General features: G+C 43.8%; 1 protein-coding gene across 2 annotated transcripts in view; it reads right to left on the bottom strand.

Annotated features, from left to right (window-relative positions):
* PARP8 (poly(ADP-ribose) polymerase family member 8) overlaps nt 1–2,115 on the bottom strand; it is a 114,592-nt gene extending 112,477 nt beyond the window's left edge. The window contains exons 1-2 of one of the 2 annotated variants that reach the window (XM_015848681.3): nt 1,274–2,115; nt 489–543 (exon numbers count right to left, since the gene is read on the bottom strand). In XM_015848681.3, coding sequence (XP_015704167.1) covers nt 489–543; nt 1,274–1,364 — 146 coding nt within the window. In that variant the 5' untranslated portion in view covers nt 1,365–2,115. The remainder of the gene's footprint in view (nt 1–488; nt 544–1,273) is intronic. The other variant, XM_015848682.3, reaches the window with a different exon arrangement.
* Between the last annotated feature and the right edge of the window lie 12,493 nt (nt 2,116–14,608).

The following is a 14,608-nucleotide window of genomic DNA, read 5'->3' as shown; positions in this document are numbered from 1 at the left end:
CTTGTAAGCTATACTGATGCTTCACTGAGCTCTCAGTTTAATTTGGTCAACTGCAGGCAGCCCTGCTTCTGTCGTGGGACCAAATATGGCTCTCAAATGCAAGAGAATGAGGTGCTGATGTGAGATACAGTCTGTCTTTTATTTAAATCCGTACTTCATTTATTTTATTATTACTATTATTATTTTCTTTTAGGATGAATTAACTCTGTATCTCATATGCTGACACCCTGCAGTTAAATCTCACATATGGCAGAAATTAAGCTTATGCACACAAATGAACAAACAGAAGCAGCGAAGCGCCTCTGAGCAGCGCTCAGGAGAGGATCACCGCTCTGGTCACCTCCCTCCACACCTCCTCCTCAGTGTACGTCTGTGCGAACGCGGATGATTTACTGACTGATCCTCCTTGCACAAAGCAAGGCAGAAAAAGGGGCTGAAACAACTGCTGCGAGTGGGTAACAGGGGTGTAACGACTAAAAACAAGGTACCTTTTGGAGCCTCCAATGTAGGTGAAGGTAAAGGTGGAGTCTGAGTACCTGAAATCTGAAAACACAAAGGGCCGCGTTATTAACGCTTGGCTTCCCGCTGGTTCCATACTTGGGCTGAAATCGCCGGGGTTTCGCACACCTACACGGGGAACTGACTGGGGACGGGGGTCGGCGTGCACCAGCCGGAAGGCAGCAGCTCCCCCAGCCCCTCGCAACAAGTGCCCGGTGCTATGGCAACGGCAGGGATTTCCATGTCGGTAAAGGCAACAGGCAACCCGCCGGACCCGCTCCCGGCGACGGCAGCCGGCCGAGCCCCGCCGCTGGGGCAGGGAGGGGTCCGGCCGCGTCCCCCGGCCCGCAAGGCTGAACGCACGCACCGACGGGACCCCAGCAGCCGCGCGGGGCGAAGAGCCGCAGGGGAGCGGCTGGTCCAGCAGCTGCGGGCTGCGCCAGGCAGGCACGGGCACACGCACAGCCGCACACCGCACGGCTCGGCGTGCGGCCGCTGCCACGCTGCCCGGCCCGGGATGCCCCCTATTCCCCCCCCCCCCCTCCCTCCCTTCCCAGCCGGCTCCTGGTCTCCTCTGCCCTCACATGCCCTCGGAAGGAGAGGAGGAGGAAGAGGAGGAGAAGGAGGAAGGGGGCTCCGGGCAGACGCACGGCGGCCCCGCTGCCGGGGGCGGTAGCGAAGGGCACGGCCCGGCCCGCAGCGCGGCACCGCGGGTCTGGGTCGGGCAGCGGCAGCCTCGTTAACTGCCGAACCGGCGCCCGTGGGGGAAACTCACCTGCAAACAGGCAGTCCTTCTCCGCCTTGCACTTTTGGATCACAACGTCAATATCCTTCTGAATCCTCTCTTGTCTTGAACACATCCCCATGGAATAGATCCCAGGGGAAGAAGAAAAAAGCAGCTTTTATCCCCAACCCCCCCCCGCCCCCCGGTTCTACGTTCGGTCCCGAAGATGGATCCGGCGGCGGGCGAGCGGCAGCCTCTCCGCGCCCCGCAGCGATCCGCGCGGCCGGCAGGAGGACGGAGCAGGCGGGCGCCGGCAGCCGATGTTGCATGCCCAGATGTGCCCGCCCAGATGTGCCGCCGCTGCCGGCGGATGGCAATTTCCTCCTTCCCTGACAATAGATCCAGTGGAGGGTGGCGGCGGCGACACGGGATCCCCCCCCCCCCCCCCCAACCCCCCACGCCCTCAGGGTTTTTTTGGGTTGGTCGGCTGGTTTGGGTGGGTTTTTTTGTTTTTTTTTTTCTTTCGGTTTCTTTTTCTTTCTTTTTTTTCTTTTTCTTTTTTTCCTCCTGATAAAAAAATAAAAAAGGGAGGGGGGGCCAAGCCGGCCCGGCCGCTCACATCCCTGCCCCTCCCGCCGGCAGCGGCGATCGCCGCGAAGCAGTAGCGCGCAGAGCCCGGTAGCGGCTGCGCCCGCACCCGGTCCCTGGCGGCGCGGCGGGGCCGGCGCTGCCGCAGCAACGACGATCCGCAGACCCTCCCCTCGCCGCCGACCCGACACGTACGGCCCCCGCCGGTGGATGCGAGGTGGATGCGCGGAGCCGCGCCGGGGCAGCCCGGCGGAGGATTCAATAGCCACGGCCGCCGTCAGCCGTCCCCTCTTCCCACCCCGCCTGGGGGGGGGGGGGGCTGGGGGTGGGGGCACAGTCTTCCGCCTCCTCCCGATAGGCGGAGGAATGCAAATGGCAAACGCTCGGGCGGCTGCCGGGCCGGCTACGGGCAGGAAGCGGGCGGTGCCTGTCAGACCTAAGGGCTTCAAGGAAGGACTCCGGCTAGCTGTACGGTGCCCGGCGGCCCGCACTAATGCGAGGCAGGTAGTAGCTGCAGTACAGCGCGGGGAATGGTCAGGTCTGCCAAACCCAGCGTTGGTCATGAGCCATAGTGCGAGCTGCATAATGAATGAATAAATGCATGTCGACACTGGGGAAACAGATTTGATTACGAAATTCAAATGAATATCGATAAACGAATTGCTTCTATGTATCCACCCACCTCCACGCAGCTTCTGTGTTCGTTATTGAACCCAGTTATTTTACCTAGTTATTTTGTATGAATCATGTATCATGTTGATGTCAAGCACAGGAGACAAGCACGGTAATAATTTTGCTATTTATTCTTAAGTGAAAAGACTACAATAAGAATAAAAAGATTCCACACATGCTTGTCTTCCTGAGATATCTTATGGAGGAAGGAGAAGGGAAACTGAGAGAGAATGCAGGTAGTGTTTAAAGAGCATAAAGAGGCACCATGTGACACAACTCTCCGCCTCTAAGAAAATGATTTATCTTTGAAGGGAGATTTCCAGACTACTTCTCAATGCTGTTCAGTAAATTCTCTGTTACTGCAGCAAGTCTTTTCCAAGGTAGGATACAGGACTTGTCAGTGTAATACAGTGAGGCTTTGTCATTCTGTCAGGTTCAGCCAGCGTGGTCAGCGAGCAGTGCTTTTCTGGAGTTTTTCCTGTATATTGACTGTTTCAGCTTTTCTCTGTTACCTGACAGCCATGTATGCCCATTTTGGTTATGATGGCAAGCTGGTACATCGGCAGCCATATTTGCTGCCTTCCCCTTAATTAAGAAATTTAATCAGAACTTCATTTGTTTGGGTGGGTTTTTGGTCCTGAACCTTGCAGAGAAAGGTCTCTGTTATCCCTCCCACTCGGATGTGGAAGGAGGGAAGGGTTATTGGATCTTTACAGGGTATTTATGCTGGCAGTTCCGCTTAAAGCTGATTCTGACTGCAGGGTTATTCTCAGAGTCATATCAATTAACATAATTCCTGACTGCCTTTTTAAGCCTCAGACTATTTTCATAGGCTTGGAAACAGTGCATTAAAAAGTCATCCACAAAAAAAATGCTCCAATCTCCTGGAAAATTAACAAGGCTGGTGGCTGGCTTCAGTGCATCAACTGAATAGAACAAGAAGGCTGGAGATATAGTTAGCTAAATGTTTATTATTTATTGGAAATTGCTTTAAAATTCCTAGATTCTTAACCAATTTGGCCCACAGTTTACCTGGTGACTCCAGTACTGCTATTGCAGAGACGGTTGCTTCTTGCGATGAGAAGCTGTGTTGTGCACTGTGATTGTTCTATTCATGTAACTACTGAAAACTGAACATGTTGAAAAATCAGAGTGAATTTTTTCAGTTAGAATATATCCTTAAATTTGTAAAGTTTGTCAGGCTGTTGACCATCTGCTTAACTTCTATTGCAGCGATACCTGTAAGTGTGCTGTAATCCCTACAACGGTGTATGTTATACCACCCTCATGAAGAAACTCCCTAAAGAACTGCACAAGTAGTTTCATGAACAATAGGACAGTTGGTTGGTTTGCAAAGTAATGATTTTGGCTTAAGGGAATTCAGTGTACATCTAATCACTTTTTCAGTCTTGAAAATCAATTCTTGTCGTTTTCAGATCCATCTCAAGTTCAGCTCAGCCCAGTGAGGACTGAACTGATTACCTCAATCAAAAGAAACATAAGAAAATGTTATATCTGTATTCCAAGGAGGCTGATAGTGTTTACAGAGGTAAATATATATTATAAATTATTATGCCCCCCCCCCTCCCCCCCCACACAACTTCACACTTATTACTAAAGCTGTTGGAAATGGATCAGTAAGCATTAGGGTACCTTGTCCTGCCCCAAAGTATTTCTTTAAATGTTGTTATTTTTTTCCTAATCATGTTCTTCTTACATTTAATCACGTATTATAAGTCTTAAGAAAAAATAAAAATACTAGGACTTAGCCATGTATGCAGTATGCAAAGCAGTATGATAATCTAGCAGCTGTACTGTATTTGTAATATAGGAGAGTGTTCAAAAGAGAAAAGAGAGGGAATACTGAAAATAATCCAAAATCCTCCAGATCACAAAACCACCATCAGCCTTCCAAAACAAAACAGAACAAAACAACAAACCCACAAATCCTACACCCGCATTTACACACACCAGCCAGAACCGTTCTACATAAATTTCAGCTTTTTCTCCAATTTCAATCACAATTTGCCAATCACCAATAGGGCAGAGCTCAATGACTTCTGAGAGGTGAAACATGTAAAGGATCAATACCATCTGACTCTTACAATACAAACGTACAATGCTGGCCTTCCAGTAAGCTTCCTCAGAATGACAGTCATTTCAGAATCAGTGGGTGGCACAGAATCCTGGAAAAAAACAACTGTTTTGTTTCAAACTTTGGTGTAATTTTCACCATAACTCTGATATCAGCAGTTTCAACCTCAAATTTTGATGCAAGATAATATGTAAGTAAATGCTGAGTTTACAGTTACTTCCCTTTAAGCCTATTCCTGTTTTAGACACATTTCAAGTCAGCTGTCTTCTATATTACCTTCAGCTGTTCTTCCAACTAGACACTTATACACTACATGGCCACAGTCCATAGGTATCCAAAGCACTCAAATCATGGTGATATTATAAAGTTGTTAAATGAATATCAATAGATTTGCTTATTAGGTCAACACTCTGAGTGTGCCATGACTTGGATGAAAAAGGCACTATCATGTTGTACCTATCTGTATAAATGTCTGGGGCAGCTTAGCACAGGTCCATTGATAAAAAGCCATAGCTTTTTTAAGAAAAAAAATAATGCCAGTTAAAATAACTGACATTATTTAAAATAAAAACAGAAGTAATGTCCTATATTACGTTATAAAACAGTATCTTAAACTGTCACCTATCTATTACACCAAAAGCTTTAGACCTTCTCGTCTAGCCTAAGAGGATAGGGATATGGATTGGAAGAGTTGACTCTTCAGTGGATAAGGAATGGTTTGGATGGTAACAATCAGAAGACTGTGGTCAGCGGCTCTGTGTCCAGGTAAAGGGCAATGACAAATCCCACAGGGGATCTGTCTTGGGACCAGTACTCTTCAGCATCTTTGTCAATGAGCTGGACAGTGGGACTGAGGGGACTGCACCCTCAGCAAGTTTGCAGATGACACCAATCTGATCCAGTTGATAAAATACAAGAAAGGGATGCCATCTGGAGGCACCTGGAGAGGTCTGAAGCATGGGCTCTTATGAATCTAGTAAGATTCAACAAGGCCAAGTGCAAGGTGATGCATTTGGGCCAGGACAGTCCAAGATGTGTGTACAGACTGGAAGAAGAAGAACTTGAGAGCAGCTCTGTGGAGAGGAACTTGGGGGTTCTGGTGGATGAAAAGCTGGACATGATATTTTGTTTGGGCATAGTAATGGAGGAGGTAAGAAAGCATCACAGAGATGTTCCAAAGTACTGAGGCTTATATTTTAGATCAGTGATGGAATTTCAAAAATGGTTGCACCTTTTATTTCTTCATCTTCTTCTTCTTTTTTTTTTTTTTTCCAATCCTTTTTAAACAGCAGCAAGAACTATCTCGAACAAAACAAAAGGATATACAGATGTTACACACAGATGTGCGGATTGCTGTTAGTATCCTCTAACTTTCTAATGAAGACCAAGTACTCATCCTTTCAGTTGTCACTGAAACACACAATAGCTAAAGCTGTCGCTGATGGCATGATAAATGGCCTCAGTAATGTTAAATAAATAATGCAGTCACAGTTCCAAATGGCACCACAGTTTATTACAGTTCCTAGAATTGGTCTTTCTGTTGATGGTTTTAACTTGCTTTTCCTCCTTCACTAATGTAATCTCATTTTTCAGTTTCTGCCAGATACCCACACTTCTCCTCTTCCTTTTCCCTTTCCTCATTAACTGTTACACCTTTAAGATTCTTTTTTCTTTGAAATGTGTCATTGCTCCCTCTTTTCAAGTCTTACTCCTGTTCATGGATAGGTGGAAAGGAGTCCCTCTTAGCAGGTCACTTCATGAGCAGCTGAAAGAAGAGAACTAAAATGGAGTTTTGTCAGCAGATATAAAATTTTACAATAAATGCAGGCAGGAATATTTGTAAGCCTTTTATTCATGATTTTATGATGTTAATCACAAGCAAATCCGGAAAGGGAACCCTGTGCTTCCTGCCAGCTCCTGCAGCAAGTTGCCTCTTGCCAGCATCACCATTGTTTCCATGAATTGTAGACACATCTGCCTACACACTGACAGTGCTGCAAGTAACAAGGCCTTCTTCTTGATTACTCTGTAAGCCCAGAAGCTAGAATATTGCTCAAGGAGATAAGAGTTGTGAATTTATTCTCATAGACTGACAATAACACAATTAACTGTAATCATCTATGCCCTAAGCTTAAACAGCAAGAAGTCCTGAAAGTACACCATCCTGCCTGAGCATAAGAACTGGTTTCCAGATCAGGGCCAAGAGGCTCAGGTGCAGATAGGCACTTAGCGGAGAGGCAGAATTTCAAATCCATTTTTCACTCAGCAGTGCACCATGCTGCCTTTCCAGCATTACAACTATTCTAAATTCCCCAAAATTTTAATCACAGAATCACAGAATTGTAGGGGTTCAAAGGGACCTCCAGGAATTATTAAGTCCAACCCCACTGCAAAGCAGGCTCCCTACAGCAGGCTGCACTGGTAGGCATCCAGGCGGGTCTTGAATATCTCCAGAGAAGGAGACTCCACAGCCACCCTGGGCAGCCTGTTCCAGTGCTCCGTCACCTTTACTGTGAAGAAGCTCTTATGCACATTTATGCAGAACTTCCTACGCTTCAGTTTGCGGACATTTCCCCTTGTCCTATCACTACACTCTGCTGAAAAGAGTCTGGCCCCATCCCTTTGCCACCTGCTGTAGATATTTATAGACACTAACCAGATCCCCTCTGAGCTATCTTTTCTCAAGCCTGAACAGACCCAGGTCATTCAGACATTCCCAACAGAAGAGATGCTCCAGGGCCTTTATCATCTTTTATGGCCCTTCACTGGACTCTTTCCAGGACATCCCTGTCTTTTTTTGTACCTGGGAGCTGGAAAGTAGACACAGTACTCCAGGTGAAACTGACCAGGGCAGAGTAGAGGTGGGGGGATCACTTCCCTTGACCTGCTGGCCACGTTCCTTTTAATGTGCCTAGAAAAATGCCTTCATTCACTGAGCCAGCAGCACAGAAGCAGGTCTGTCCCAATCCACATTAAGTCACAGGCAATAATATTTACTGAATAGCTCTAGGGTACACAGACTATTTCCAAAATCCATAGCATAACTGCTGTCATTTACTACAGCTGAACTTATTACCTGGCAAATTTCTCAATTGCTGAGCAAACGCATAGTTAAAAAAATGCTTTGTTGCCTATATCCAGATTGCAATTTCTTAATTGCAAATTGCCATGCCAGGAGTACTCAAACTGTGAAATACTTACCTTTCTAAAAATACTCCATACAGTCCATTTTCTGCAACAGTAAATATGATTTGCTGTGTCAAAATCTGATGCTCTCTTGCTATAGAAACCTCAATTGTCACCAACCCGTGCCTGATGTTAACTAAGAACTTGCAACTGAAAATTAAAAGGAGTTGCAAAGTGCTCTCGGTTCAGCTGAAACTGATAGGGTAGAAAGAACTCAACACCTTGCGATATTAGCCTGTAGAAATTAGACTAATTCCATCAGTAGACTATGGCTCATTCACACTGTGACCTGTGGTGTACTGTTTTGATCTGTGACCTAACTCAAAATGAGAGGACAAGAAAGGGAAAATTAGCACATGCAGAGTTTCATGCTGTTGCCATTTACACTGCTTCTTGTACCCATTTGCTCAGCTACTGCTGCCCAACTGTGTTGAAACCCACAGATGTAATTAGATTTGGGTGCCTGCATTTTGTCTCTTCAGAAGACTGGGACCAGGGGTTAATGCAATATTCAGTCAGTCTTCCTAAACCAAAGCACTCTTTAATCTTAAGGAACTAAACATAAAAGAAAGTGACATTTACAATAATTAATGAGTGTATGCATCTCTTACCAAAAGCATCCCCAGCTTGCACACAATGGCCTAGCTTTCAAATTCCTCATGGGTGTTGCTTTTAGTCACTTTCCCACAGTACTGTATGCAGAACACCAGTGGTCAAAAAAGCAGATTGCTTTTTTATCTGTTCATAGGTCATCATTTATGCCTGGCAAAATAGTTGCATAACCTGTCAGGAGCCAGAGTAAGTTTTATTCTACATAAATAATAGCTCAAACATTGTATTTAACATTAAATATGTACAAGAGAATACATTATGTAGGGTTTTGTTTATTTCTTTAGCTGACATGAAATACAACCAAACATGTACAGTATTAGTACCATTGATCATATATTTTGATAGTTATCCAGATAATTTGTTTGCAAGCCATTTTCATTATTATTTGTGATTAAGTCAGCCTTCTGCCTCATTTCCCTGGTACTCTAACCCTATATCCATAATACAGAAGTCACTACTGAAAACTAAACTAAAAATGAAACTAAACTAAAACTTAACTAAAAACCAAGTAACTTAATGGTCTAAACTAATAAAAGTCTGCTGTCTGTCTTGTCTCCTGAAGAGACTAGAACCATTAAAAAATTGTTGCTCTAAAAGAACCAGCAGAGGCTGGGCCATGACCTGCTGGAGAGGAGCTCTGCAGAAGGGGACCTGGAGACCTGATAGACAACAGGTTGGCCATGAGACAGCAGTGTGCCCTTGTGGCCAAGGTGTCTTGCTTCAACTTATAGGAGGGAGAGTTGGTTCTTTTAGTATGTGTATGCCTGACGGTGAGATTAAGATGCAATGGGTCAAATGTTAGCCCCACCAGTTTATTACAAATCCTAGTCATTTAGGGAGATGGAGAATGGAGGGTGGGTGATAGAAAAGAGATGGGAAATAAAAGCAAGGAGTCATTGTAGAGAGCAAGAGAGGGATAGTCACCACCATGCGTCCAGCAATGTTCATAGCGTGTCCACTGATCTCAGGAACTTGTCACCACAGAGGATGGGAGAAAGCCAGGATGCTTCACAGCAAGCAGGCCCTGTGGGGTTCTTCCAAAGAGGTTTTCCCCCTCAGGGAACTCTTCTGTCAAAGGCTTCTTCAAGAGTTCCTCTCCAAAGTCCTTAGCTAAGTGAGGGCCTTTTATCCCCTGTTTCAGTTCTGTTTTCGTTTTTTTCCCACTTCTTTTCTCTCTGCTAGTGTGACATACTTGGCCCAACAGATAAGCCAGTAGGGAGTGGTGCCTTCATTGCCATGCACAAGCATTACAGCCTTTTGCACTGGTCATCTCCTTCAAGCAGCATCCCTGAAAAAGATTCCTTGTCCCTTTTCTACTTATATTTTTAAGCAGAGGTACTGTGGCATGGTGACAACCACCACTCACCTCCCTAGATAACTTGCAGTTGTCAGTCAGTGTCTTATTGCCAAAAAGGCCTCACAAAGCAAGCTTTGAGAAAAAAAAAGAAAACCAGTTTTTCTTTCACAGAAGGCCAAAGGGATCCTGGGGTGCATTAAAAGGAGCAGGTCAAAGGAGGTGATTCTCCCCCTCTACTCTGCCCTGGTCAGGCCTCACCTGAAGTACTGTGTCCTACTTGTGCAGCCCGCTGTAGGGAGCTTGCTTTGCAGTGGGGTTGGACTCAACCTCTGGAGGTCCCCTCCAACCCCTACAATTCTGTGTTTCTGTGATTCTCTGGTTTTGGAGCCACAAATAAGAACCATCAGAATGTTCAGAAAAGCAAATGAACTCCTTTTAAATGTATTTTGAGGCACTTTGTACAGTTAATGTAGAAAAACTTTTTCACCACATATCAATTAGATGTCATTCCTCCCAGAATTATGTGTTGTTTTGTCAATTCTTTTCAGCACATTATCAGCTTCTGATGTCCAATGATCATACTGCTAACTGTCTACAAGACAGGAAATGGATGAAACAGAAATGGCAGCAAGAGAAAAACTGATGCCCCATCAAAGGCAAATATGTCAAATGTAAAAGAACGTGTACAGTACTTCTGTAGAAAATAATCCCTCAGAAGTAAATCTACAGCTGGTGAAGGTGTTGAGTAAGGGAAGGAAGGGGAGAAAAAATGTGAGGACTTTATGAAGCATCCCGAAATAACTGGGAGAAAAGGTGTAAAATTGCTTTTACTGGGAAGAAAAGGCACAGTTGGATACTTTAGTTGATTTTTTGAGGAAGATCACATCAGTATTCCTTCTTCTTACAAAAAAAAAAACCAAAAAACCAAAAAAACAAAACAAAAAAAAAAAACCAAAACAAACAAAAAAAACCACCCAAAACAAAACAAAACAAAGAAAAGAAAAGACCTCCACAATTTTTAACAATTTACTATGAAGGTACATTCCCTTTTCTGAAATTGTAAATTCAGTCAGATTTTGCTTTTACAAATCACATATAAGCTTTCATCATGAAAGTAGTCCCAGTGGGGTGAGCAAGACAAGTTATGAATTAAAGTGAAGAAATTAATTAGTTTTTAAGCACAGGTCTTAGTTGTCTCTGATCCATTCTTATTCTGACCGTTAAAACCCATATATTTACATGCAGCATATAAAAGAACAGGCAGTGTCTGTAAGCCTGGTGAAGCTCTACTTAGTCTAATAACATAATTCTAACAGTATTATTCCTATATATTTCTAGTAATATTATTTAGGTAAATACTATGAACAGGTCTTCTTGTAAACAAAGCCAAAATAATTTACCATCATTGAAAATATTCAGAACTGTCCTTGTGAGAAAAGAGGCTGGGACCTCTTTTCCCCACTAATGATGTGTGTGAGCTCTCACAGTGGTATTTTCTTCTATTTTCTTTCTCTGATATACAAAACATGCAGCATGACACGATTATATGATAAAAGTAAGATAAAGATGCCCTCTCTCTTAAGTAAGTTCTCTAACTGAGCTAAGAAGGATGCCATGTTACTTCGTAACTACAACATCAATGAAGAAATACACATTAAATAAATAAATAAATAAATAAGTTTGGGGGCTTTAGATCTTATATGTAACTTTTTCCTCTTTCCGCTCCTTGTTCAGTTCTGGTTTTCCTTTTCCCTGCAATATTGTCTAGCCTGCCAGCAGCAAAATAATCTATTTTACAAAAACAATTGGAGCCTGTATGGGAACTGCTGAGTCATGGCCTGAAACACTGATTGAGTGCCTGAGGAAAAGGACCCAGTCAGTCCTGGGAGCGCAGGTGAAGGCAATTGAGCTGTGTGACAGGAAGGGGTGGAACCTGGCTGCACCTCTCATAGACCTCATGTAAGGGAACCTGGAATCTTCTGATATGTGTGAGCAATCTTCTTCCCTTCCTTTATAGCACCTCTCTATTGTGCCAGTCCTTTTGTCATCACACCTGTGTTGTAAGGCCTTTCCCATTGTATTGGTCTGGCTGTATTCATGAAGCTGTTTCATATAAATATTTTAAATAACAGAGATGTGACAGATGCATCCCTAGAAGTGATAGGACAAAGCTGTTCAGCATTCTGAGGTCCTTTAAAATTCAATTTCTGCTGTTGTGTCCAAGAAAAAGGAAAATCATATTTGAATTGCATTAAGCTAAACTTTTTGTTTGTTTGTTTGTTTGTCTCCGACATAGAAGACAATAAATTCTGGTCCATGAAGCAAAAAAAACCCTGTTCTTTTCAGCTTGCAATAAAAAATTTTCATTTTAGAAAAAAAAGAAAAAGCAACAAAACTACACTTTGAAGAAACACTCTTTTATTCAATGTCTTACAAGGCCTGAGGAGGCTGTGGATTGTTTGCTTCACCACTTTGCTTTACATATGTATTGAAATACTTTGTAGTAGCTCAAACAGCTTCAAAAAGAACACATCACTCCAGAAAATTCACCCAGATACTGGCTAGGATACTTACCAGAAATTAATTTGTTCCTGTTTTGTGTGGAACAGAGCTTGCATTTAAGTTGCATATGAGGGGTGAATAGTTAGAGTCATAGAATCATTAACATTGAAAAAGACCTTTAAGGTCATCAAGTCCAACCTTCAGTGCATCACTACCATGTCCACTAAATCATGTCTGTCAGTGACACGTAGAATCATGGAATCACTCAGGTTGAAAAAGACCTTCAAGATCATGGAGTCCAATCACAGCCTAACCATAGTACCCTAACTAACAACCCTCTGCTAAATCACATCCCTGAGCATCACATCCAAACAGTTTTTAAACACATCCAGGGATGGCTGGAATAGGGAGCCTATTCCAGTGCTTAACAACCCTTTCTGTAAAGAATTTTTTCCTGATATCCAACCTAAGCTTACCCTGGTGCAACTTGAGGCCATTTCCCCTCATCCTGTCACCTGTCACATCTACACATTTCTCAAACACCTACAGAGACACGGACTCCACCACCTCCCCTGACAGCCTGTTCCAGAGCTTGAGCACTCTTTCAAAGAAATTTTTTACTAATATCTGACCTGAACATCCCCTGGTGCAACTTAAAGCCATTGTCACTCTTATTGTCACTGAAATCTGGGAATGAAACTTGACAACCTGAATGATAGGTTAGAAAGCTGACATAATTTCATTGTAGCACTGGGTACACTGGGGATCTCTCTTCCTAATATGTACATCCAGGAGCTAAAAAACAAGGATGTACATACAGAACATGAATATTCATGTAATTTCTGCAAGTTTCCGCATATTCCAAGAATGCTGTGCATATAAAAGTTAATACTAGACATGTGCTGTGTTAACATGAGGTTTTTGCAAGGGGTTTTTGCAAGGTGGTCATGATGTTCCACTAGAAGGTGTTATCCAGGCAAATGCTCAGGTGTCACAAAGGCCAGGACTCATATTTAGTCAAGAAGTTCTTTTCAAAAGATCGTCTGTTGACTAAATTTCTAAGCATCTTGACTTTGTTATGGTGCCTATACTGTCCCCCCTAGAAGGGCACAGTGTACCTACTGCATAGCTTGTGGAATGTTGAGACTCTGCTTAGATGTCCTGCTTATGTAGAAAAAAACCAGCTTTCCCTGGATAGAATTTCAGTTTGAAATTCTAAAGACTCTGAATTAATCACTAAAGCCTCTGAATTTATTGCCAGGTATCACTACTGTTAGTTACCTGGGAGAAAAGACTGAATCTCATCTCTCTACAACCTCTTTTCAGGTCACCGTAGAGACCAATTAAATCTCTCCTGAGCCTTCTCTTCTCCAGACTAAATAATGGCAGTTCTCTTAACCCTCCTAAGACTTGTGCTGCTCAGTCATTTTATTGTTGCTATGCCCAAGATGGCTTCTAACCACATCTCTCACTATTCCTTCTCTGTCTGTAAACAGCTGGTCTAATGGGACAGCTGTCCTCATCTGCTCTCTAACCTGCTGCATCACGAAGTTATGTTTCACTCACTCCAGGAACCTCCTATACTACTTACTCTCTGCTGTGCTTTGTTTCCAGCAGACATCAGGAAAGATGAAGTCCTCCATGAGAACAAGGGATGGTGACTGTTTAACTTCTGCCAGTTAGTCACAGAATGCTTTATCTGTTCTATTCATCCTGATTGGGTGGTCTATGACAAACTCCTACCAGGATGTCAGCCTACTGACCTTCCCCTGATCCTTACCCAAAGGGACCTGACATTATCATTACCAGTGCTGAGCTCTACAAAATCAGAACACTCCCTAACATAGAGAGCCACTGTCCTTCCTTTGCTGCCTATCCCTATCCTTTCTGAAGATCTTATAGCCATTCTTTTGTAGCATTGCAGTGGTGAGGGTGATCCCACAATGTTTTGGTGATGGTGACTGTCATATTTTTCCTGCTGCACAGCGGCTTGGAGCTCCCATGCTGCATGCACTAGTGTAGACACACCTCAGCTAGGCTATCAGTCTCACCCTTAGCCCTGGAATGATTCCCCTAGGCTGATTTCTAGCAAACTTGGTTTTATCTCCTTCACCCTTCAAGCCTAGTTTAAAGCCATTTCAATGAGCCCTGTGAACTCCTGGGCTAGAATCCTTTTTCCCCTTTGACGCAGGCGAACCCCATCTGTTGCCAGCAGGCCTGGTGCTGAATAAACTGTCCCATGATAGAAAAAAAAACAGGCCTTTCCTAAACTAACTTATAGATTAGTCAAAGAGAAACAGCTTTACAAGCACAGAGTGAGAGCACTCATCTGACGGTAGTGTATTTATGGCACTCTGTTTAGAAGCGTAAGATCTAAGTCTCCTAAAGAGGACGGAGCTCAGTTCAACTTTCCTATTTCTGGAATTAATGCACT

This window comes from Coturnix japonica, chromosome Z, assembly GCF_054131305.1.
Source record: "Coturnix japonica strain WE chromosome Z, WE-NBRP24, whole genome shotgun sequence".
Lineage (NCBI taxonomy): Eukaryota > Metazoa > Chordata > Aves > Galliformes > Phasianidae > Coturnix > Coturnix japonica.
This window is presented reverse-complemented; position numbering and strand designations above follow the sequence as displayed.